Source organism: Drosophila suzukii, chromosome Y (genome assembly GCF_043229965.1).
Source record: "Drosophila suzukii chromosome Y, CBGP_Dsuzu_IsoJpt1.0, whole genome shotgun sequence".
Lineage (NCBI taxonomy): Eukaryota > Metazoa > Arthropoda > Insecta > Diptera > Drosophilidae > Drosophila > Drosophila suzukii.
The window spans coordinates 11,894,074-11,918,213 of NC_092085.1; the positions used below are offsets into that span (position 1 = coordinate 11,894,074).

At 45.3% G+C, this 24,140-nt stretch overlaps 1 protein-coding gene across 1 annotated transcript; it reads right to left on the reverse strand.

The window, feature by feature from the left end:
- Positions 1-22,929: 22,929 nt before the first annotated feature.
- Positions 22,930-23,837, reverse strand: LOC139353751 (uncharacterized). Its single transcript, XM_070998073.1, has 2 exons — positions 23,267-23,837; positions 22,930-23,057 (listed from the first exon to the last, which is right to left on the reverse strand). The coding sequence occupies exons 1-2, from the start codon at positions 23,835-23,837 to the stop codon at positions 22,930-22,932; spliced, it is 699 nt and encodes a 232-aa protein (XP_070854174.1).
- Between the last annotated feature and the right edge of the window lie 303 nt (positions 23,838-24,140).

The window sequence follows — 24,140 nt, forward strand, 5'->3', positions numbered from 1 at the left end:
TAAGTGTATTAAAAAAAATATTTATTTAATTTTACTTTTACACTGGTTACAATATTTTGGAAGAACACCGACCTTCTGTTGATAAGTCTCAAACTGAACTCAATCTCTAACTCCTACTTCACTTACGATCATACCTCGGTTTTAAGCTTTAGAGCTTTCTGTGAGTGGGATCTATTGCAATTGAGTGATTCTTTAAATTTAGACTTTGGACTCCAGACTTGGGTCCCGTAATCTGAGTATCCTTATTCGTGGGAACGTGCCGATAGTCTGAACAGCGGCTCGTTCTAATTGTTTAGTCTATAAAGTTTGGTTTTTTTGTTTCATGGAAATTTCCTCTGGCTTGCTTTTAGTTCGGTAATTTTCCATTAGCTTGTTGACAATTAAATCTGGATTCTTATTTCTTAAAGGGTGTCTTGAGGGTGACTGCATAATGTGTGTATGTATGTGTGGGTGTGTGGACATGTACATAGGAGTATGTGGTACTATGGATATGTCACTCCCCCATCCGTTGAATTTGGCCTGCCCTCAGGTCGATAATCTTGGGTATAACATTATATTTTCTTCTATGTTAATTTGGTTGGTTAGATCGTTTACAATTTCTGTGCTTTTTGGTGTTTCTTCCTTTGGTTTTATATATTTTACAATAAGTTTTCTTGGTATGTTCTTAAATTTATACCATAAATACAATAAAATGCTTATAATAATGATTACAAAGGTTGTTAAAGTAATAGTTTGAAATACATTATAATATTTTGTATGTGATTCTATTATCTCTATTGTTTGAATATAAGACAATGGTTCTAATTTTGTTACATTATTGTTTATGTAAACACTCTGTGTATAATCTAACATTGAATTTGAAAGAGTGTATTCATCTAATTGTATTGAACAATTAAGGATTTTGATGAGGTTACTTCCGACTATAGGAATTTCTTTATTAATGCAATTTTGATTCAGCAATGTTTTAGGGATATTCCATGTCAATAAAATATTGGGTTCAACAAAATTAATTTGGAAATTTTTGTAAGTTTTCGTATATTTGCATTCAACGTTTTCCTGTCTAATTATTCCATTTATACAATCATCAGTTACTATTTTTCCTGTTTCTTTATTAAATAATTTATCTTCATATATGAAATATATTGGGCTTGACGATTTATTAGAGACTGAACTTAAAAATGCTGCACGCAGGCAGAACGATAACTTAAGGAAGAGAAGGAAAAAGAACGCACCGTTACTTTCGTGCAAAAAACCAAAGAAGAATAAGATATACAGTGGTGCATATACTAATATTTTCAACACTCCTTCTCACCGCGGTATATTTTTAGATGTGCTCTTTTTCAGTTTAACCCTAGCGAACTTATACATTTTATGTGCTTAACTTTACTTAAATTCTTAGTTAACACATCTGAAATCATATCTTCGGTTGGTACATATTCAATATCAATGATTTTCTTCTTATATAAATCTCTTATATAGTGATACTTAATATCTATATGTTTACTTCTTGCATGAAAAGTGGCATTCTTAGCTAGACATTGAGCGCTCTGATTGTCACTGTAGATCATCAATGTTGACGCCGTCTTAAAACCCATTTCAGATATTATTTTCTGGACGTAAGCAGCCTCCTTAGCTGATTTTGAAAGCGCTACATACTCTGCCATGAAGAACGCCCAACCGCTGAATGATTTGCGGTCAATGCTGTCTCCTGCCCAATCTGCATCAACATAGCAGTGAACAGTGAACATTGATACTGCTTTTGGTTAGATCTTGGGCAGTCATCCACAGTACACAGGCTCTGATAACCAACCTCTAAAGGTGTGGCATTCGGCTTACAGTCTTCCATGCCATATTCTCGTAACAGCCCCTCGATATACTGCTTATGACCAATCGTCACGCGGCCCGTCTCTCCATCTCGTTCGATTTCCATGCCCAAGAAATGGTTCAGCTCTCCGCCATCTACTACATCAAATTCCTGTGTGATTTGAAGTTTAATGTTGACAAGGTCTTCTTTTCTGGAACATAAAAAAGTTTTCCATGCCCACTTTAACGCCCACAAACTTCAAAAAAATCGTTCATATGAACGCGGATATCTCGGAAACTACCAAAAATGGAGAATTGATTTAGATTCCGTAGCCTTGTACGCAGCGCAAGTTTCTTACGCGAATATGCAACGCCTGTTCTAGCGCCCACAAACCGCCCAATCCTGTGGCGCCCACAATTTTCATGCTAGATACAAAATTTTAATTGAAATGTGTTGACATGCCCACTCTAACGCCCATAACGCTTAAATCTGTCTACCACCGGTAGGTGGCCCATTTCAATCTCGCTTTGCTGCTTTCATATCTCCATTTCCCTTTGGTCCCTTTAGCTGAGTAACGGATATCTGATAGTCGAGGTACTCGACTATAGCGTTCTTCCTTGTTTTAATATGGAGAACACTACTGCTTACATGGTCTTGGATGGTATGCCGTCATGGGAATTTCTTATTGTTTTCTATCAATACGCTCCATCCTGTGGGTTTAATGGAGTAGTGCAGCAACATAAACAGTATGCAGTGTTTCGAATCTTAAAGATAAGATACAAAATATTAGCTTTTTATGAAATATTTAACTTTTTGTTTACTTACTTTCTTTCAACGATGCGGTGCAACTCCGAAGAAGCTGTCTTTCACTACTATATCGTAGTAGGCATTAGGCCTAACAAAGGATTGTTCCCATAAACATGTAAGTTTGAAAGCTTTATCTTGGTGAATCGATTTGACATCTAGGTTAATCTTCAATATTCAAATTAAATGTTAAAGTCTTATATATACAATTAAATAGAACAGCACAATTCTTCTGCGAACATCACAAACATTTCCAAAAGACATTACAAGCATTTACTAGGACATCGCGAAATACGCCCAAACCATCATATTTGCTTACAAAAGTGTGCGCGAGAGACTGCTTCAATATTGGAAACTCGTTAAAGATTGCATCAATGTCGTTTGGCCCCTTCCTTATGACGTTCTGTCGAAAACTTGTCAAAAGATGTTAAGCTCAGTACACATTTCTGAAACACCGACACAATACACAACACATCAACACAGGTGTATAATTTTTATTATATTTTTCTAGTGTATATAACTTTGAAAGCGAAATGCTTTCCTTTCTTGAAATAAAAAAGTAAAGCGAACTTAAACTTTGCGAGTAGTAAATGAAATTTTGAAATCCCATGACGTGTTTTTTTTAGAAAACGGTATTCAAGTTTTGCGAGAGTTTGAGCCGCCAGTTCCATTAACAAATTTTGTTTGTAAAAAAATAAATAAAATAGCAATAAATTATTTAAAAAAAATGACTGTGTAAAAGTAGAATAATTCTGAAATCCTATGGCGCGTTTTTCAGAACTCATTGCAAAACATTTAACCCCAGTTATCATACACAAGAAAAAGAAAGAAAGGAAAAAAAATGTAAAAGGGAAATTAAAAGTAATAGGCCTGTGTTGCAAGTGAGATAAATTCTAAAATCCCATGGCGTGCTTTTCCGAGTTATTAATAAAAGTAATATTTTAAAAAAATGAAAAGAAGGAAATATTAATAATTTCAGAACAATGAAATTTAATATTTTTGCCATTAATTTCACTGTAAGGAAGTGATCATGAAATCCCATGTCATGTTTTTCTGATCAGCTACCGAAAATTCATGGCAAATGTCGGATTTACAACTTTATAAATACTGTTGCTTACTAAATGTTGTGCAAGCAGTACTTATCCATTTATTTTTCTGAGTTGAATATACTAAACATTTTAGCTCCACAGGTTATAAACAACCGCATGTTGAGATACCTGGGGAAAGTCACTAGTGAGAAAAATTAAACCAACGCCCCAAGACGTATATTACATATTATACACTCCGCTGAAAAATGCACACACAAAAATCTAAAAATCACATAAGTATACAAATTTTAAGCAAGACTTTGTTACGTGGGCATATTAGTGCCCGAGTCCTGAGAGGGACTTGGGCCGAGGGAGAGGTGTCCGATATTCTGGCGCCATTTGCCGGCATAAGCTACGTCGTATTCGGGTCGTGGGATCTTGGTAAGCCTCTCTCCTCTCCAACATAAGGAGAATAAATATTAAAAGTGCCTGGAAAATAATATTAGTCATAAAGTTCGTCAGTCGTCAGTCCACACTGCCCCACAAGCTTAGCTGTCGCTTGATCGTAATACGATCGGGCTGTGTTTTGGCCATATTCCCTCCCCTTCACACATTCGTGTGCCAATGGATCGTCGCGGGCCTCGCAATACGATCCCCTATTGTCAAGGTTGTCCGTCGAAAGTTATATCATTGTTCTTGACCTACTCCACTCCTCGCGTCACCACACCCCCTTTGTTAGAGCTCTAGCACACCATGGTTTCCAATTCTTTTTCACATTATAAATTTATTAGGTAATATATATCTGCGTCTGTTGATTAATCTAATTTAATTGACAATTAAAGAGTATCGAATTTATCACCTATGAAGGTGCACACATCAGCAAAATACTGACTATTCACGACTACAAACGTCGCTCAGAGGGCTCTTGCAAATATTCATATAACAACTCGCCGCTGAAAAAGTTTATAGTAGTCTATAAAACTGTAGGATACTGCACGAATATTTATATATGTATGTTTATAAGAAAGGAACCGTGTCCCGAAAAACTTACCCACACTTTAAATCCTGGGCGATGAGATATCGACGCTCCGGATCCTGTGCTTTGGGAAAATATTATATTGGATATATATTTATAAATATACGTGCACCAAAATACGGCTGTTCTTAAGTATACCAATTCACTTAAACACAAAATATATATATATTATGCCAGAGGCATGCGACTTCTTCAACGGCTAGTGGAGAGATTCGTCCTCTCTAATTGTTTATCATGATTCGCACTTTGTCTATTGATTCGGTTGGTTTAAATATATTTCAATGCATGTTTGAATGCTTGATTTTCACTTGTATTCCAATTGTATTATTTGAGCATATTGGTCCTTGATTATGCATGAGTTCACTTTAGCTTTGGTTGGCTCGATTAACACATTTATATTGCATCACTACTTTCTCCGACGTATGCTATTGGTCGCTACGCTCTGAACGGATGGTTCCTACAGCTGAACAAATTTCAGGAGCATGGAGATCACGGATACTGCGTCCAAAAACATCGCAGTATGTCGGATGTCGTCCTTATTGTTGATCTTCTCCACGTTCTTTGATGACAATAGCGGCGCTGGTTCGACACAAGATTATTTCGAGCTGCAATTGTGTTCTCCTCAAAGACTGTTGGATATGGTGGCTGGTCCTGGTGGCAGAAGACTCCACGGACGACTGCCCCAGGGAAAGTCGCCTTCCCTCGAAGCTGCCGGCTTCCGTCAGCAAGACACCCAAATGGATTCTCTCCCTTTCTCTATTTGTCTAAGGTCTTTAATACCAGACTAGAGCTTTTACTTGGCTGCGGGTATGGATCGGATAAACTAGGTGTTCCCACCTAGAATTACTGTTTCTTGATATCTGCTATCTTGGCCGGCTGTTGCCCTTTGCCAGCTACCGGAGTATGGTTACCAATAAGTCGATACTGGCCGTTGTTCTGGCCACGCGACACCCGTGAATTGCCGAATTGCTTTTTCTTCTGCCTTTACCAGTATGAGTCTGGTTAGTCACATGCACCCCTCCCCCTGGCTAAAGATTCGTCGTTGTTTCTCTATGTTAATCATTTTATGTGGAGGGCGTACGTAACAACACATCACAAAAACAATTCGAAAACTAAGAAGTACACATAATCGTTCTTTACTAAGTACCTTAACATTTACACATACCTAGTAGCAGAGTTCGGACTAGAAGTAGCAATAAAACACCCGTTAACAACGATCAGTGACGGCCTTATAGTTCATAATTAGTACGATCGATAGTAACACCCTCTACAAGTATGAATTCAAGCAATAGCTTCCCTACACCTGTCCCTAATTTTATTACTAGCCCCACGGAATTATTCAATTCTATGAGAATCCCTGACGTTAGACGTTTTATGCCTTATTATGACGGGGAACCATATATTATACACGAATTTTGTAATGGCGTTGAGGAAGTGATGTTGATGAGCAGATCGCAGTAAGAGTAAGGAAGAGGGTCGCATCTCAATCCATTTTAACTGCATTCCTAACTGGCTTGAGGGGAACTTTAGGAAGTAATTTAAGTAATTTTTATTCTAGCATCAAAACGGTAGGAGCCCCAACTTTGGGAGGTATGTGGGCGTCAGAGTGGGCGTCAGAGTGGGCGTGGCACCTCCCTGAAAAAAACTTGCGCAGCGCAAGAAGCTCAGGAATCTGCATGCCAAATCCTATTAGCCTAGCTCTCTCCGAGATCTCAGCGTTCATACGGACAGACGGACATGGCTAAGTCGACTCGGCTAGTGATGCTGATCAAGAATGTATATACTTTATGGGGTTTGTTGGTCTGCTCGCTACGAGATTTGTGCGGCTAGCTCAGAAGATTGTGTGTTCGACCCACCAAATTTATACGACGTGAGAAAACACAGGGTTCGAATGGTAACAGTGGGTGTGTGGCTGGGCTCGCCTCGGTATCTCCTCGCGCTGGTTCCACAGGCTGCTGATGTTCCTCATCCTGGGTTGTCGACGAGTTGACTTGACGACCGCTTGCTCCTAAGTCACGGGATGCTCGTAGGGACCCGCCACTCCTCGCTTGCCGACGCGCTGCCCCCTGGACTGGCTGTCAGTTCTGTCTTGCGGGCTTAGGTACAGCGTTCTCAAACTAGGGTGAAAAAGCCTTGCTCTCCAGGCAACGCCTTTCGAGGCAATACCTGTCACTTGCTCTGACCCGGACGGTCCCGCTATGTTCTTGCTCAGATCGCGCTGACAGTCAAGCCTAACACCAGGAGACGAACGTTCCACCCGGCCTCACCCCAATGCTTGGCGTCCACGACGTTCCTGCGCTCCCCAATAAGCTCCGCGCGGCGATGGTGATGTAGCTGCCGGTGATGTCTGCTGGCGTCGCTGCCGATGTCCTCTGCTCTGTTTCTTGTCTTCCTCGCCGCGCCGTTACTACGCGAAGCGTAAGCGGCCGTCCATCTGTTGCTGCTGCTGATTAGAATTGTGGGGAGATATTTAACTCATAACATTTAAAAGCTCGTTCCTAGTCTCCGGTTTTTTTTTGCATATCCTAGCCTTTGAGTCCTTGCGATGCTCCTGCCGATTCCCCCGGCGCTCCCTCGTTGCTCCCTCGATGCTTCCCCGAAGCTTTTAACTCCATTGAGTTTCTACAGCGCTGGTCGTCCTCCTCGTAGCATGTTTCACATGTTTCTACTGGGACATCGATACTCATCGGCTATCGATCCCCAGCTCGCTGCTCATTGCTTCGTCCTACTCCTTTCAATGGTTCCTCCGTTCGCTTCTTCATCGACTGTCGATACCGACGGTGCAGCGTTGACACCTGCTAGTTGCGATATTTTCACCTTTGGCCGATATTTCCAGTATTTCTTGCGCCCATCGATCGCCACTACCGTCCAGTGAAAATCAACCGCCTTCAAATCGAGGCGCCCCCTTCCCAAGGCAATGGTGAATTGGAAAAATTGGATCTGCCTGTACAGGTTTTGGTTGATTTGTCTTTCTTTTTTATTTTTTTTCCTGAGGTCCTACCTGCCTTAATCTTAATAGCGTTTGGCCTTCGTTTGCAACAGGGCTTTTCCGCCCGTGGTGAGTTGCACTTTTGGTTTAGACGGCATTTACTTCTCTTTCATTCCAGAATTGCCCGACTTTTTTTCTTGTTAACTATTGGTGCGATGCGTGTTTCTGCCTTGTGTGACCAGCTGGGTACGGTGCACCGTCTGCACCGTCGTCGGAAAGTATGTGACAGGCAGAAGGAAGCGTTTCCGACCCCATCAAGTATATACATTCTTGATCAGGATCGCTAGTAGAGTCGATCTACCCATGTCCGTCTGTCCGTATGAACGCTGAGATCTCGGAAACTATAAGAGCTAGACTATTGAAACCTGGCATGCAGATTCGTAAGCTTCCTGCGCAGCGCTAGTGTTACGCCCACTCTAACGACCACAAGCCGATCAAATCTGAGGCTCCTACAGTTTTAATGCTAGAATAACAATTCTAACTGAAATGTATTGTTCTCATCAATAGCTATCGATTGATCAAAAAAAGTTGGCCACGTCCACTTTAAAGTCCACAAGCCGCCCACAAACTTCAAAAAATCGTGAGTATGAAAGCGGATATCTCGGAAACTATAAAGAAAGAGAATTGGGATCTCAGATTTAGATTCCGTAGCCTTGTACGCAGCGCAAGTTTATCACGCGAACAAACGCTAGCGCGCACGAAACGTCCAAACCTGTGGCGCCCACAATTTTTATGCGAGATAAAAAATTTTAAGTGAAATGTATTGGCCTTGTCAATACCTGTTGATTGATCCAAAAAAATTTGCCACGGCCACTCTAACGCCCGTAGGCGTTATTTTAATCTCGCTTTGCTGCTTGCATAACGGATAACGGAATGACACCGGACCACATCTCGGCAGCGGAGCGGCACACAGGCGTGCCACATGCATCACGGGAACCAGCGGGACGGCAATAGTGGGCAGAACCTCGGTTGGAAGCTGTTCGTAAATGACAAGTGGGTCAAACGAGTCACGGACTTTGGACCCCGAGTGGAGAGATTCCCACAGAGCGCTGGCAGTTGGATCAGTGATCAAGTGAACAGTCAGTCAAAAAAGTAAACTACAAGGGAGCCACAACAAGGCAAGTCGTCAGAAGCAGCGCCGTGGGAAGCCTACTAGGATTGGGACATCAGGAATCTCCGGAAAGCATCACACGGCTAAGTCAAGGCGTTTGGCTTCCAACTTTGTCACGACCACACCCTGGCGAACAGCCCGGCTGGTCTGTCAGAGTCAAGCGGAAGAGACCTGCGACGAGGAACCGAGAGCTCGTGGGGGAGAGTTGTCTACGACCCAGCGTACCTTGCCCGACCAAGCAGGACCTGGCGCGAAGAACGAACGGTTGATCCAGTTGCGTTTTCAAGAGGCGTTGTCCTGGAGAGCCCTGCGATTAACGGCGAAGTCCCCCCACCAGCAACTGCCCAAAATCCCGAGTGCCAGAACGCCAAACTTCCAGACAGGAAGGGCGAGCGATCGACCCTTTGATACATTCAAGGGGCTTTGTCCTGGAGAAGCCCAGCGGTTCAGCAAGTCCCGGAACGGTGGTCGCCCAAGGACCCGCAAGAAACAGCGCAGACCACATCGGCAGCGACGCCAGCAGACATCACCGGCAGACACGTCACCATCGCCGCGCGGAGCTTATTGCGGAGCGCAGGAACGTCGCGGACGGCTAGGTAGCTTCCTGCCTTTAGCCTTGATTGTCAGCACGATCTGCGCAAGAATATATCGTGACCTTCCGGGACAGAGCACGGGACAGGTATTGCATTGAAAGGCGTTGCCTGAAGAGCAAGGCTGGAGCAAGGAACATCAGCAGCCTGTGGAACCGAGGCGAGCCCAGCCACACACCCGCTTTATTAATAACACGAGAATAAAACCCACTGTTACCATTCGAACCCTGTGTTTTCTCACTGATCTACGGGGCAGTCACGTCATATAAATTTGGTGGGACGAACACACAATCTTCTGAGCTAGCCGCACGAATCTCTTAGCGAACAGACCAACAAAATTAGTTCGTTACATCTGGCGCCCTACGTGATTATCCCAACAGTGAGAGCAACACAATTAAAATGGGAAAGAAGTGGATTTACAGCCTAAGAAGGAGGACATCGCCCATGTCGCACAGGGGCTTAATGTCGCCCTGGAGGGCAGGCTAGACAACATGAGGAAGGCACTGTCGGAATACTACTCAAAATCGAAGAACGACCCACAACTCGTCGACATCTGGGCCGAGCTGGAAGCAACGTATTACGACAGAGCCTGCCCAAGCATCACGTTAAAGAACGCTAAAAGAGACAACGTAGTGGCAATCCTGAGCATTGACAGCTTGAAAAAAGAGGCCCACAGGAGAGAGTCAAGCCAAGATAAAAAACAGCAGCGCTGACCTCGATACCCAGCCAAAGGTCGCTAAACAGCTCCGCGAATGGTCGTTCACGTGCGACGGGGCGGAAAAACCATTTGAGTTTCTGGAGCAGGTAGAATGGTCCGCCAACACGTACGGCTTGGACTTAGATATGATCCTCCGAGCGATGCCGGAATTGCTTAAATGAAGAGCTTTGAAGTGGTTTATCGCCAACAACAAGCGAAGGAGAACCTGGGTGAAGTTCATTGAAAGCTTTAACACCGAGAGATTTCTTCACCAGGCTTCAGCGAGTCGTTCAAGGACTACATGATCGACATGCAGACGATGGTGAGGCCACTTAGCTATTCTACGAAAGAGACATTAAGGATCATTAAAGAGAACTGCACCTTAAGTCTTCGGATCTTCCTAAGAGCTTACAATGTGTCGGACCTGGATAAGCTAATGATCTTAGTAGATGAGTACGAAGAACCCGAAAAAGAATGGGAAGCTTTCGCACAGGGGAACAAGTTCTCGAAGACTAAGGCGGCATCACCAACGCAGGTCACATGCAGAAGATGCGAAGAGACAGACAACCAGGAGACGCGGGGAAATGACCATTGGTAACCAATGCATGTTACAATAATAATTATAATGAAGAATAATACAATATAAATAGCGTGGCAAAGGACAAGGACTTAATATATATATAATTAAAGATCTGCACCATAAGTGTATTAAAAAAAAATCTTTATTTAATTTTACTTTTACACTGGTTACAATATTTTGGAAGAACCGAACCTACTGTTGATAAGTCTCAAACTGAACTCATTCTCTAACTCCTACTTCACTTACGACCATACCTCGGTTTTAAGCTTTAGAGCTTTCTGTGAGTGGGACTTATTGCAATTGAGTGATTCTTTAAATTTAGACTTTGGACTCCAGACTTGGGTCCCGAAATCTGAGTATCCTGATTCGTGGGAACGTGCCGATAGTCTGAACAGCGGCTCGATCTAATTGTTTAGTCTATAAAGTTTGGTTTTTTGTTTCATGGAAATTTCCTCTGGTTTGCCGGTAATTATACCCGTTACTCGTAGAGTAAAAGGGTATACTAGATTCGTCGGAAAGTATGTAACAGGCAGAAGGAAGCGTTTCCGACCCCATAAAGTATATATATTCTTGATCAGGATCACTAGCCGAGTCGATCTAGCCATGTCCGTCTGTCCGTCTGTCCGTCTGTCTGTCCGGATGAACGCTGAGATCTCGGAAACTATTCGAGCTAGGCTATTGGGATTTGGCGTGAAGATTCCTGAGCTTCTTACGCAGCGCACGTTTGTTTCAGTAGAGTGCCACGCCCACTCTAACGCCCACAAACCGCCCAAAACTGTGGCTCCTACAGTTTTGATGCTAGAATAAAAATTTTAACTGAAATGTAATGTTCTCATCAATACCTATCGATTGACCCAAAAAAAGTTTGCCACGCCCACCCTAACGCCCATAAACCGCCCACAAACTTCAAAAAATCGTAAATATGAACGTGGATATCTCGGAAACTATCAAAGATAGAGAATTGGGATTTCAGATTTAGATTCCGTAGCCTTATACGCAGCGCAAGTTTGTCACGCGAATATGCCACGCCCACTCTAACGCCCACAAACCGTGAAAACCTGTGACGCCCACAATTTTTATGCTAGATAAAAAACTTAAATGTATTGGTCTCGTCAATACCTATCGATTGGTCCAAAAAAAAATTTGCCACGCCCACTCTAACGCCCATAACGCTTAAGTCTGTATACCGCCGGTAGGTGGCGCATTTTAATCTCGCTTTGCTACTTGCATATCTCTAGGGTGACTGCATAATGTGTGCATGTAGGTGTGGGTGTGTGGACATGTAGGAGTATAGGAGGACATAGGAGTATGTGGTACTATGGATATGTCACTCCCCCATCCGTTGAATTTGGCCTCAGGTCGATAATCTTGGGTATAACATAATATTTTCTTCTATGTTAATTTGGTTGGGTAGGTTGTTTACAATTTCTGTACTTTTTGGTGTTTCTTCCTTTGGTTTTATATATTTTACAATAAGTGTTCGTACCCAAAGGTACTCAACATGACCACACCCAACAAATCAAGCAGTAGCCAAGTTTTGAATAGTACCAGGCGCTCAGTAGCACCCACTGCATATGAGAATTGCTGATCAGCATATTATATGTCTAACTAACTCACTGTCTCACCGGCTCAACGGCACACTGACCCCCCAATGCAGTCAGCACATTTTGCAGTGACAGCCAACTACGCAAAGTCAACTACGCAAACTGCTACCATAATCATAATTCCCTAACCTACTTTAGAATATAGCCTACTTCACTAATCATTACACTAAACTTCCGTGGTCCAAGTAGTATATAAACATGTACCAAATGAAGAATAAATCAGTTATCAACGCATCTCATAACTCCGCGGTTCTACTTCCTACCTCTGGGAATAGGGCTCGTAATACACTATCTCCACTAGCAGCTGACCCACGTTAGCTCACCCTCAGCGGAGTTCAGCATCGCCTGTGGTCCGGCATCGCAGTAACCATCGTTACCATTGCCGCGACGCGATCGTCCTGCCATCATAGCGTCCCCGTGCCAGCGACAAGTGCTCATTACCCCCTTGTCCCGCGGTGTGACTCGGAAGTGTCTACTTCGGCTATGCACAAACAATAAGTTTTCTTGGTATGCTCTTAAATTTATACCATAAATACAATAAAATGCTTATAATAATGATTACAAAGGTTGTTAAAGTAATAGTTTGAAATACATTATAATATTTTGTATGTGATTCTATTATCTCTTTTGTTTGAATATAAGACAATGGTTTTAATTTTGTTACATTATTAATTAGTGTAAACACTCTGTGTATAATCTAACATTGAATTTGAAAGAGTGTATTCATCCAATTGTATTGAACAATTAAGGATTTTAATGAGGTTACTTCCGACTATAGAAATTTCTTTATTAATGCAATTTTGATTCAGCAATGTTTTAGGGATATTCCATGTCAATAAAATATTGGGTTCAACAAAATTAATTTGGAAATTTTTGGAAGTTTTCGTATATTTGCATTCAGTGTTTTCCTGTCAAATTATTTTTTTATTTATACAATCATCAATTACTATTTTTCCTGTTTCTTTATTAAATAATTTATCTTTGTAAGGACCTTTTTCATGGGCTGGCCACGGTCCGGCCACGGTCCTCTACAGTTAAGTTTGTAGAAAAGTGTTGGGACGAAACTGGACGGGGAGTTGCCGCGGGGATTTGTGGGGAAAGGAGGCCAGAGTATCCGCGTGGCACCGAGTAAGCAGCTCTAGCGCAACACGGCACCCGAAAGGTATAGTGGAGGGCGGGGCTGCTCCCGGCGAAAATACTAACGAAACGAGTGGCGTAGCCGATCCCTGAGAAAATACCAACAAAACTGGACAGCGTGGCCGTTCCCCCTGGATGTGCGACTCACAAGCTACTGGGGTAGGGGGGTAGGGATCCGAGGGGAGGATGGCCGGAGGCGACCCTTCCCTGTGCTCCCTGTGGTCGATCGGGTGGTCGTTTGCACTGAGTAAGCAGCTCTGGCGCAACACGATTCCCGACCGGCACAAATCACTGCACGTGGCTCGCGCCTACCTAAACCGTAATTGGGGCGGGGTTCCCAGGAGAGGGTGGCCAGAGGCGATCCTTTCCTATGCTCCTTGTGGGCGATCGGGTGGTCCGGCACAAATCACTGCACGAAAAATGCACAAATTCACACGGACACATACTTCTTTATTCTCTCTTGTCTTTATTATTCGCTAGTACTACTACTACTACCCCTACTCGCACTCAGTCTGATCGCTATTGTCTGTCCCACTTACTCCTTGGATCCGGCGTGCCGACGCTCGTGCCGCTGTACCACTCCGGGTTGAAGTCCGCTCCTAGGTCTGATCGCCTTGGCTGCCATTCGAGAATGAGGGCGAGCTTCCTCCCTTGCGGCTGCATGTAAGCCCGGCTTGCCGGGTTTCTTCGTTTCCCAACACAGTTTCTTATCGAACCTCCCGCCTATCGCTATCGGCACTATCAGCTGTTGGCCCTCGGTCGACCAACACTGGGTGGTTTTCCAGCCCTGGTGCGCGCAATATTTAAATCGGATAAGCTTAGCTTCTAGTTTGAACTTAAATAAATTGCCTTCGTGGCGTAACGACTTATATTATAATTATATTATATATTATAACTTATAAATAAATGGCCTTCGTGGCGTAATCTCCAATTGTATGCCTTCGTGGCGGAAATAGAAATGGCGAAATGTGGAGGGTGTGTTTCACGCATCCTCACACCCCCCCCCCCCCCCCCCTTTCTTCGGCGTGATTATGGCGGAGGGAAACGATCACCTCCCGCCCGGCGGTGATGGTGACTCGGAACCGATGACCCTCGATCTGGCGCAGGTAGCGCACCCTCCGTCGATCCTGCTCCTGGATGGATGCGACTAGGGCTGTAGGCAGTCGTCGCTGGTGGGTGTCTACCCTCCAGCCGACTGGGGCGACGATCCACTGGGCCTCCTCCATAACTTGTCCAGCGTCCGGACACTCCCGGAGGGCTTGCAGGACCTCATCCTCCTCTTCCCTGCTGAGGAACAATTTCAGGTCCGGTTCCCACCCAGCTCGCTTGGTGCGATCGTGCGGCCGGGAGTTTGCGGTACGGCGCGCGCAGAGGTGCCCAGGCCCGGCGATATTGGGTGCGGCGATCGCTGGCTGTGCGGTCGAAACATCCCTTCCGGGGTTCGTGGGGAGCTTTGCAAACGTCCGGGCGTTCGTGGTAGCGGACTGGTATAGTGGCTTCCACCTCCTGGGGGTGACGTCTGTCGCGGCGTTCTGGGAGATGCCCTCGGGGGCCGCTCTGGTGGTGATCCGGGCGATGCCTCTGGTAGGGCCGCCGGTGGCGGGTCTACGAAACCCTGGGGAGCGTTTCCTCCGACTCCTGGGTCCTGCGTCCTCCTCGTTGGCTTCGTCCTCCTCCTCGTTGGCTTCGTCGGAACCGTGCCCGGAGCTGAGTCTCCTCCCAGCGTCGGCTTCCCCATGCTCTGGGTTGACGTAGCCGCCGTAGTCCTCCCAGGCCCGGTTAGCTTCGTCGATGACCGGCTGCTGGGTATCGCCACGGAAGAGTCATCGGAAGACATCGGGCTTCCCGAGGGGCATCGTTCGGCTTCCCGCCGGCATTGCTCAAGGTAGCCGGGTGCGAACGCGTGGTGCTCCTGGCTCTGGATCCAAGCATCCACCGAACGGTGAACTGTTGCCGTCCCCGGTTCGCCGGATTCGAAGACCTGCAGCCGTGCCAAACGGGCCACCGTGGGTACTGTCGGGTCGTCGTCCTCGTCCCCCGATGCTCCAACTGCAAACGCCGCAGGTGGCTCGCCGCTAACTGCGATGCTTGCGTCCGGCGACCACGGCACGGTGGAGATGGAGTCGCCGTTACGAGCTTCGCGTGACTGGAGGCTGAGGATTGGGCTGAAGCTGGGTGGTGTGGGGCTCCGGTCTGACAGGACCGAGTCCCGGCTGGGGGGTGCGCCGTCGTTGGTATCCGTGTCCGAGTCACGGTGGTCGACCGGTTGGTAGACCCCTGCGACGAAGTCTGGGTAGAAAGGCTCCATCCTGTTGTTGTAGTTCCGATCTGTAAATTGCTAGAATATTAGCCTAGGCCTACGTTCCTCACTGGCCCTGCCTGAGTGCGAGGATCGACTTATCAAGTGGGTACAACTCTCAGCTTAACCTAGTTATACCCGTTACTCGTAGAGTAAAAGGGTATACTAGATTCGTCGGTAAGTATGTAACAGGCAGAAGGAAGCGTTTCCGACCCCATAAAGTATATATATTCTTGATCAGGATCACTAGCCGAGTCGATCTAGCCATGTCCGTCTGTCCGTCTGTGTGTCTGTCCGTCTGTCTGTCCGGATGAACGCTGAGATCTCGGAAACTATGGGAGCTAGGCTATTGAGATTTGGCGTGCAGATTCCTGAGCTTCTTACGCAGCGCAAGTTTGTTTCAGCACAGTGCCACGCCCACTCTAACGCCCACAAACCGCCCATAACTGTGGCTCCTACAGTTTTGATGCTAGAATAAAAATTTTAACTGAAATGTATTGTTCTCATCAATACCTATCGATTGAAAAAAAAAAAGGTTTGCCACGCCCACTTTAACGCCCACAAACCGCGAAAACCTGTGACGCCCACAATTTTCATGCTAGATAAAACATTTTAACTGATATGTGTTGGTCTCGTCGATACCTATCGATTGGCCGATTTGCCACGCCCACTCTAACGCCCATAACGCTTAAATCTGTATACCGCCGGTAGGTGGCGCATTTTAATCTCGCTTTGCTGCTTGCATATCTCCATTTAGCTGAGTAACGGGTATCTGATAGTCGAGGTACTCGAATATAGCGTTCTTCCTTGTTTTACATTTACTGGTCGACCCCCAAAAACCCGATTGCTAGCACAATCCATGAACAGGAAGGAAATTGCTGTGCCTGTGAAAAGGAAATAAACGCTGACGACCTGGACAAATATTTTGATCAATTTTCTGGAAAATACACGGGTCCCATTCATAAAAATTGTAAGCCAAAGTACAAATTAAGTGATCCCTTCTTTCCTGTAGTATTTCATAACTTATCTAAATATGACATATGTACATTTATTCATTACTGAATTAGAAGGAGACTTAAGCCCCATACCCTGTAATAAAGAGCTTTATATAGCGCTAATGCAGACAATTAAAATAAATGCATCAAATAGATATAAAATAAGATATATCGATTCGATTAGATTTTTAAATTCTAGTTTAGAAAAACTATCGAGCTACATGGAGGACAAAGATTTTAAAATTCTAAGTACTACATTTCAGGGAGAAAAATTTAAGCAAATGCGTAGGAAGGGTGTTTTCCCTCCTGACATTGATAGTTTTTACAATTCTCTCAGCGAAGAAAATTGTAGTATAGATGATTACAATTTTGCACAAAAGGTTTGGAAAACTTTCAACTGTAATACTATAAAAGATTATATAAAACTTTATTTAGAAAGTGATGTTTTAATTTTGACCGATGTTTTCGAAAATTTTAGAAAAATTTGTCAGAAAATTTTTAAGCTTGACCCAATTAACTATGTTACAGCACCGTCAATATCTTGGGATGCTATGCTCAAGTATACTAATGTAAATTTAGAACTTATTAGTGACGGAGACATGTACAACTTTTTAAAAAGAGCGATAAGGGGTGGGTTAACTCAATGTACCCAAAGAATTTCTATAGCTAATAATAAATATATAACTAACTTCGATTCAAGTAAACCAAATAACTACCTCAGCTATATTGATGCAAATAATTTATATGGTTGGGCAATGAGTCAACCCTTACCGCTTTCAGGATTTAAATTTTTAAGTAATGATCAATTAGAATCGTTCGATTATAAAAATATTTCTGCTGAGGGATATATATTAGAAGTAGATTTAGAATATCCTACTGATCGGCATGACTCACAAAACTACTTGCCTTTCTGTCCAGAAAACAAAGTTCCTCCAGGAGGTAAGCAGAAAAAACTTATAGCTGATTTATCGAATAAAAGCGAATACATTATCCACTTAAAACAGCTTCAACTTTGTATACAGCATGATTTAATTGTAAAAAAAATACATAGGGTTTTGTCTTTTACACAATCATGCTGGTTATAGCCCTATATTGATTTAAACACTGATCAAAAAAAACTAGCCGAAAATGATTTTGAAAAAAAATTTTTTAAGTTAATGAATAATGCAGTATACGGCAAAACAATGGAAAATGTCGCCAAGCGTAGAAATATAGTACAATATTAGTAAAACATTATAAATCAAGACAAAATTCGCCAGGCTTCAGGCAACGCATAGCTAGACATGACTTCCACAGCGTTGAGATATTTGGGACAGATCTTGCAGCGATTGAATCAACACCATCAAAAATTATGTATGATAAGCCAATATACATAGGAGTTGCTGTTTTAGAATTATCTAAATGGTTAATGTATGAATTTTATTATAATTTTCTATTACTTAAAAGTCCTTCTTCGAAAATAATTTGTATGGATACAGATTCATTTATTTTATCTTCAGAAGAAGACTTTTACGAAGGTTAGGTTAGGTAGGAGTGGTTGGAGACTAAATATTAGTCCCCTCACTTAGGCCACAATGGGCCCCTTGTGATACCACATGATCTCTGAAAGATCCGTTTCCCTAGCTCATGGGTTTTCTGCCTTCGCGAAGTATTCTGTTCTTCTTAAGAAACATAGTAGTTTTTGAATGCTTACGTCCTGAATGGCCGCAAGGTTCGGAAGTGTGTAGCTACCTAGGGTTTGAAAGCGCTTTAGGTTATGCGCTGGGCAGAAGCATAGGAGGTGTTCGATGCTCTCCTCTTCGTCTATCTCTTTGCAGCTGCGGCAGAAGTCGTGGTTACTTAGACCCAGCCTTGTCGCATGAGTCCCTATGAGACAGTGGCCCGTGAGGGCATTTAGGAGAGTGGAGATGTCCTCCCTACTACATTGTAGGAGAGTTTTTGTTCTTTTCGTGTTATAGTTTGGTCATGTGAGTCTAGAATTGTGGCATATTGAGATTGAGTTCCAGCGGTTGTTGGAAAGAGTATACAATCTCTGCCTGAGAAGGAGCTTGCAGGTAGCCATGGGCATCCCTACCGTGTCCTTATCACGAAGGATATCGGCGGTTGTCCCCTGTCTTGCCAGCTCGTCTGCTATGCAGTTGCCCTCAATGTTGCGGTGCCCAGGCACCCAGATGAGGCTGATTCTCAGATGAGTGGCCATCTCGTTAAGAGATTTGCGGCATTCAGAGATTGTTTTTGAGCTCGTTGTGTAGGAGTCGAGGGCCCTGAGGGCAGCTTGACTATCCGAGAATATGAAGATATCACTGTCTTTATGTACAGACGTGTTCAGGTGGGTAGTGGCTTCCTGAATTGCCATCACTTCCGCTTGGAAAACACTACAGTGGTCTGGTAGGCGGAATGAGACTTTTATGTCTAGTTCGGGGGAGAAGACTCCCCCACCTGTTTGGGAGTTAAACTTGGAGCCGTCAGTGTATATGTTGACGGCGTTTACGAATTGATGTGGGAGGTTGTCCCAGTCTGAACGGGTGGGTATATGAATTTTGTATCTTCTTTCGAAGTTGACTATGGGTGGGACGTAGTCTGTATAACGTGGTAGGGGTGAATGTTTTGTTAGGATAATGGAGTGACCCGTGGAGCCCGTTGTCCAAGCCGCTGCTTCACGGAGTTTTTGGCAAGTAGGTCCAGGGGTTGGAGATCGAGAATTGTGTTTAGTGCCTCGGTGGCGGTAGTGCGCAGTGCCCCACTGATGCAGAGCTCTGCGCTCCTTTGGATCTTGTGAAGGATCCGGAGGTTGCAGTTCTTATCTAGAGAAGGCCACCAAACGATGTTTCCGTAGAGGAGAATGGGCCTGACTATTTCAGTATATAGCCAGTGAACTATCATGGGGGAGAAACCCCACTTCCTCCCTATGGCTTTTTTACAAGCGAAGAGGGCTATGGCCGCTTTGCGTGTGCGATCTAGGATGTTATCAGTCCAGAGGAGCTTTTTGTCAAGGATGACACCTAGGTACTTTGCTTGCTTGCTAAGGGTTAGGCGCGTTTGGTGTAGTTTTGGGGGAACTAGAATTGGTACCTTGTACTTCCTTGTAAAGAGAACTAGTTCGGTCTTTTCCGGGTTAACTCCCAGTCCACAGCCAGCCGTCCACCGGGAAAGGGTGGATAGGGCTGTCTCCATTAGATTACAAAGGGTTTGCGGGAACTTGCCCTGCAGTAGGATAACCACGTCATCCGCGTAGGCTACCACTTTTGTGCCCGCCTCTTCTAGAAGTGATAGCAGTTTGTTGACCACCAAAACCCATAGAAGAGGTGAGAGTACGCCCCCTTGTGGGGTTCCTCTACTGACATTCCTGGTCGAGAGGGCCGATCCCATAGTGGAGTGCACTACCCTGCTGGTTAGCATGGTGTGTATGAGTCCCACTATGGGCCGCTCAATGCCCAGTTCAGTCAGAGCACCAGTGATCGCCGTTGGGGTGACGTTGTTGAAGGCGCCTTCTATGTCTAGAAACGCTGCAAGAGAGTATTCCTTATTGTGGAAGCCTCGTTCTATACTGTACACTAGAGAGTGGAGGGCGGTATCGGTTGATCTACCCTTACGGTACGCATGCTGTGCGTCAGAGAGTAGGCTATGGTCGATGGTTAGTCTGATATGGGTGTCAATTAGCCTTTCCAGGGTCTTCAACAAGAAGGAAGAGAGACTGATCGGGCGGAAGTCCTTTGGGTTAGTGTGGGAGGGCTTGCCGGCTTTCGGTATAAAGATTACCTTGACGTCCAGCCACCTTGTTGGAATATGGTTTAGAGCAAGGCAGCCGTGGAAGATGGCTGTCAGCCAGGGAAGGGACATATCTAATGTCCGTTGTAGCTGGGCCGGGAAGAACCCATCTGGGCCAGGTGATTTGAAGGGCTTAAAAGAGTTAACAGCCCACTGAATGCGGTCAGGGTTTGAAATGTTGGCAATACTCTGGTCGTCTAGATTCACCTCTATGTGGAGGTCCTCCACTACCTGGGTTTTTTTTTTTTTTTTTTTGTGTTAGTGGTGGTTTAAAGCATCGAAAGCCAACTCGGAGCTGAACTAGCTTGCCGAAGTCTGGGACTCTAACCCAGTAAAAACTCCACCCCCTCCCCGCTTCCCCGGCGGTACTGCCGTTAGGTATTACTTCGCCGGGGGGGGAATGCCCTTAGGGCTCTCTAGGATTCTATCCTATTGGAATTTCGCAGTCTTTCTGCGATGCGCAGTTTTTTGAGTACTATTGTGGCCATGTTGCAAACCGCAGACCAATTTACTTCTGATTCAAGCATAATGTCCACCAGGTTACAAGCGGCTGGCGTCCTCCCAACCCTTATGCTCAGATCACTTCGTTCATTTTCGAATCTCGGACAGACAAAAAACACGTGTTCTGCGTCTTCATTATCCGACTCGCAGAGTGGGCAGTGCGGATAACGTTCATGCTTAAACCTATTCAGATAGTATTTAAAGCATCCATGTCCCGTCAACAGTTGCGTTAAGTAGTAGTCCACATGTCCATGCTTCCGTCCCAGCCATCTCTGCAGTTCTGGGATAAGCTTATACGTCCATCGTCCTTTGCTACTATTTACCCACCTCTCTTGCCACTTAGCAATGGTGAGTTCTCTGCACCTTTTCCGTACGGATTCTGCAGTTGCGACCCCTGTGCTGCCCGCGCGGATGTTAGCTGATTCCACTGCCAGCAGATCAATCGGTATGCCTCCCGATATTACCAGCGCCGCGTCATGGGATACCGTGCGGAACGCACAGCATACCCGTAGTGCACACAATCTCTGCACGGAGTCGCCGTCTTGCATATAACTTCCATTTTTTGTGGCTCGAGCCCATATGGGAGCAGCGTACATCAGCGTCGATGTGACAGCACTAACCAGTAATCTACGTCCTGGTTGCCTTGGTCCCCGAGTGTTCGCCATAATTCGCGATATCGCGGCCGCGGTCCTACTTGCCTTGCCACTAGCGTACGCTAGATGTTCTTTGAAAGAAAGCCGGTGGTCGATCATGACGCCCAAGTATTTTAGGCTTGGACGCGATGTAATTGTGGCTTCTCCAATTTTGATAGTAGCTGCCTCCACTTTCTGCCTGCTACTTATCAGGACTGCTTCAGTCTTGTGCGCTGCCAAGGCGAGTCCCTTGGAGTCGAGCCATGCGCTTGCTCTTTTCCCCGCTTCATTGCAGATTTCTTCCGCATCTGGGAGTTTCTTTGCCGTAACCACTATGGCCACGTCATCCGCGAAACCAATGAGTCGTGCCCCTTCGGGCATCGTGATCCTAAGTATCCCATCGTACATGACATTCCATAACAAAGGGCCTAGGACTGATCCTTGGGGAACTCCCCCGGTGACCCTGTGGGTCGATTGCCCGGAATCAGTATCGTACAGGAGCAGGCGGCCTTCAAAGTAGCTCGCTATTACTCTCTGTATATACACTGGTACATTTAGGTTGCTCAGTGCATTTAGTGTGTGGTGCCAGCTGGCGGAGTTGAAAGCGTTTTTTACATCCAACGTTGCCGCTAAGCAGTACTGCTTAGTGCCGTACAACCACCTTTTCCCCTCAATGGCTTTATCTGCGATTTCACACAGTTTACCGACGGCGTCGATGGTGGATAGCCCCTTCCGAAAACCATACTGCATCTCTGAGAGGCCGTTGGTTTCGGCAAGGGCACCTTCTAGCCGGGAGTGGATTATTCTTTCGAGAATTTTACCCACCGTGTCCAGCATGCAGAGTGGCCTATACGAAGAAGGCTCCTCCGCGGGTTTTTCCCCCTTTGGTATGAGTACCAGCCGCTGTGTTTTCCAGCGGCTAGGGAACACACCTTCCGTTAGGCATGCGTTATACATGTCAACGTACTCTTTAGTATTTGCTTTTATGGCAATTTTGAGAACTTTATTCGGGATTCCATCTGGTCCCGGTGCCTTGTCGTCCAGTATTGTCTTCAATACCTGGAGGACTTCTTCGGCACTTGTGAGCTTTATGCTCGCCCTGTTCACGGTCAGTGAGGTCCGCGCCATACCTTCTTGCTCTGGGAATAGTGTTTCCACGATCCTTTTTAGGCTGACTGGGCATGTCGGTGATGGCCGACTAAATACCCGCAGCCGTTTTGTGACGAGTTTGTATGCGAAGCCCCATGGGTTGGAGTCTATTTCCTCGCAGATATTGTTAAAGCACCTGCGTTTGCTCTCTTTTATAGTTTTTTCCAGGGCTCGTCTCTTTTCCCTGAAGTATATTTGGAGTGCCTCAAATTCGGGCCTTCCTCTTGAGCGTTGGTATGCGCGTCTTGCCCTGTGGCAGTCTTTCCTGGCTTCCGCAATGGATTGGTTCCACCAGTATGCAGGTCTTCTTCTTGATGGGTTTTTCCCTCTTCTCTGCATAGATGCATCACAGGCTACCTTGGTATACTCTGCGATGTGGTTTGCCCTTTCTTCAGCTGAGCCGCTTGTGGAGAGGTCCTCGAACAACATCTGTACCATCTCCACGTCTAGCGTTTCTATTTTGTACCCTGGCACGGTCTTAGGGACTCGTGGTGGGCCACTTCTAGAATTTATCGTGCAGATTATTGCTGCATGGTCACTACCCGTGTAGGTGTCACTAACCTCCCAGCTGGAGCCCGAGGCCAATCCAGTGTTCACAAATGTGAGGTCAATGATGGAACTGGTGCCGGCTCTTGAAAAAGTCGGTTTTGTTCCAGAGTTCAGCAGCACTAGGTCAAGTGCGGCGAAGCTCTCGAGTAGCGCCTTTCCCCTCGCGTTGGTTCGGGGGGAGCCCCACTCCGTAGCCCAGGCATTAAAGTCCCCGGCAATTACGGCGGGGCGATTTTCCCGGGCGTCTTCTGCAATCTCTTCGAGCGCAGATGTTGCCTGGGGGAGGCTAAGGCTTGGCGGCAGGTAACAGCTATAGAAAGCTATACCATTCACTTGGGCCCTAGCGAAGCAATTTCCGCATTTTTTCTTGCTAATCTGTCGCCTTGGATTACCGCAGCTCCATATTGCCGATTTTTTACTATTATTTGTTACCCATTCTCCGGAATTTTTATTCCTGTATTGCTCGCTTATGAGTGCCATGTCTACGTTTTTCTCGATGACATTTTGCTCTAGCAACGATTGGGCAACCTCGCAATGGTTTAGGTTAATCTGAAGGAACTTCATTTACCCCTAAGCCCTTGCATAGCCCTCCTGAAGTACGGGCATTTCCCACTCATTGTTGGGTGATCGCAATCTTTCTCCTTTTTGCGTTTGCATAGCATGCAGCAGGCCTTTGCTTTGCAGCCTCTGGCTTGGTGCTCCTTTGCGCCACAGTTGTAGCAGCATTTTGAGCAGTCCTCCTGGACCCTGCAATTCCCTGCTACATGGTTAAACTCCATACATTTAAAACACCTTTTAGGTGTTAGCTTTGGGCGGACTCTACACCAGGTCCATCCCAGCCTAATTTTGCCCTTCTCCAAGAGTCGT

Excerpts from the sequence above, each read along its gene's own strand:
- LOC139353751 (XM_070998073.1), bottom strand. The coding sequence starts at position 23,837 with ATGAAGTTCCTTCAGATTAACCTAAACCATTGCGAGGTTGCCCAATCG. Across the intron at positions 23,058-23,266 it reads GGTTAGTGACACCTACACGG|AGAAGAGGGAAAAACCCATC; the intron begins GTAGTGACCATG and ends GCATCTATGCAG.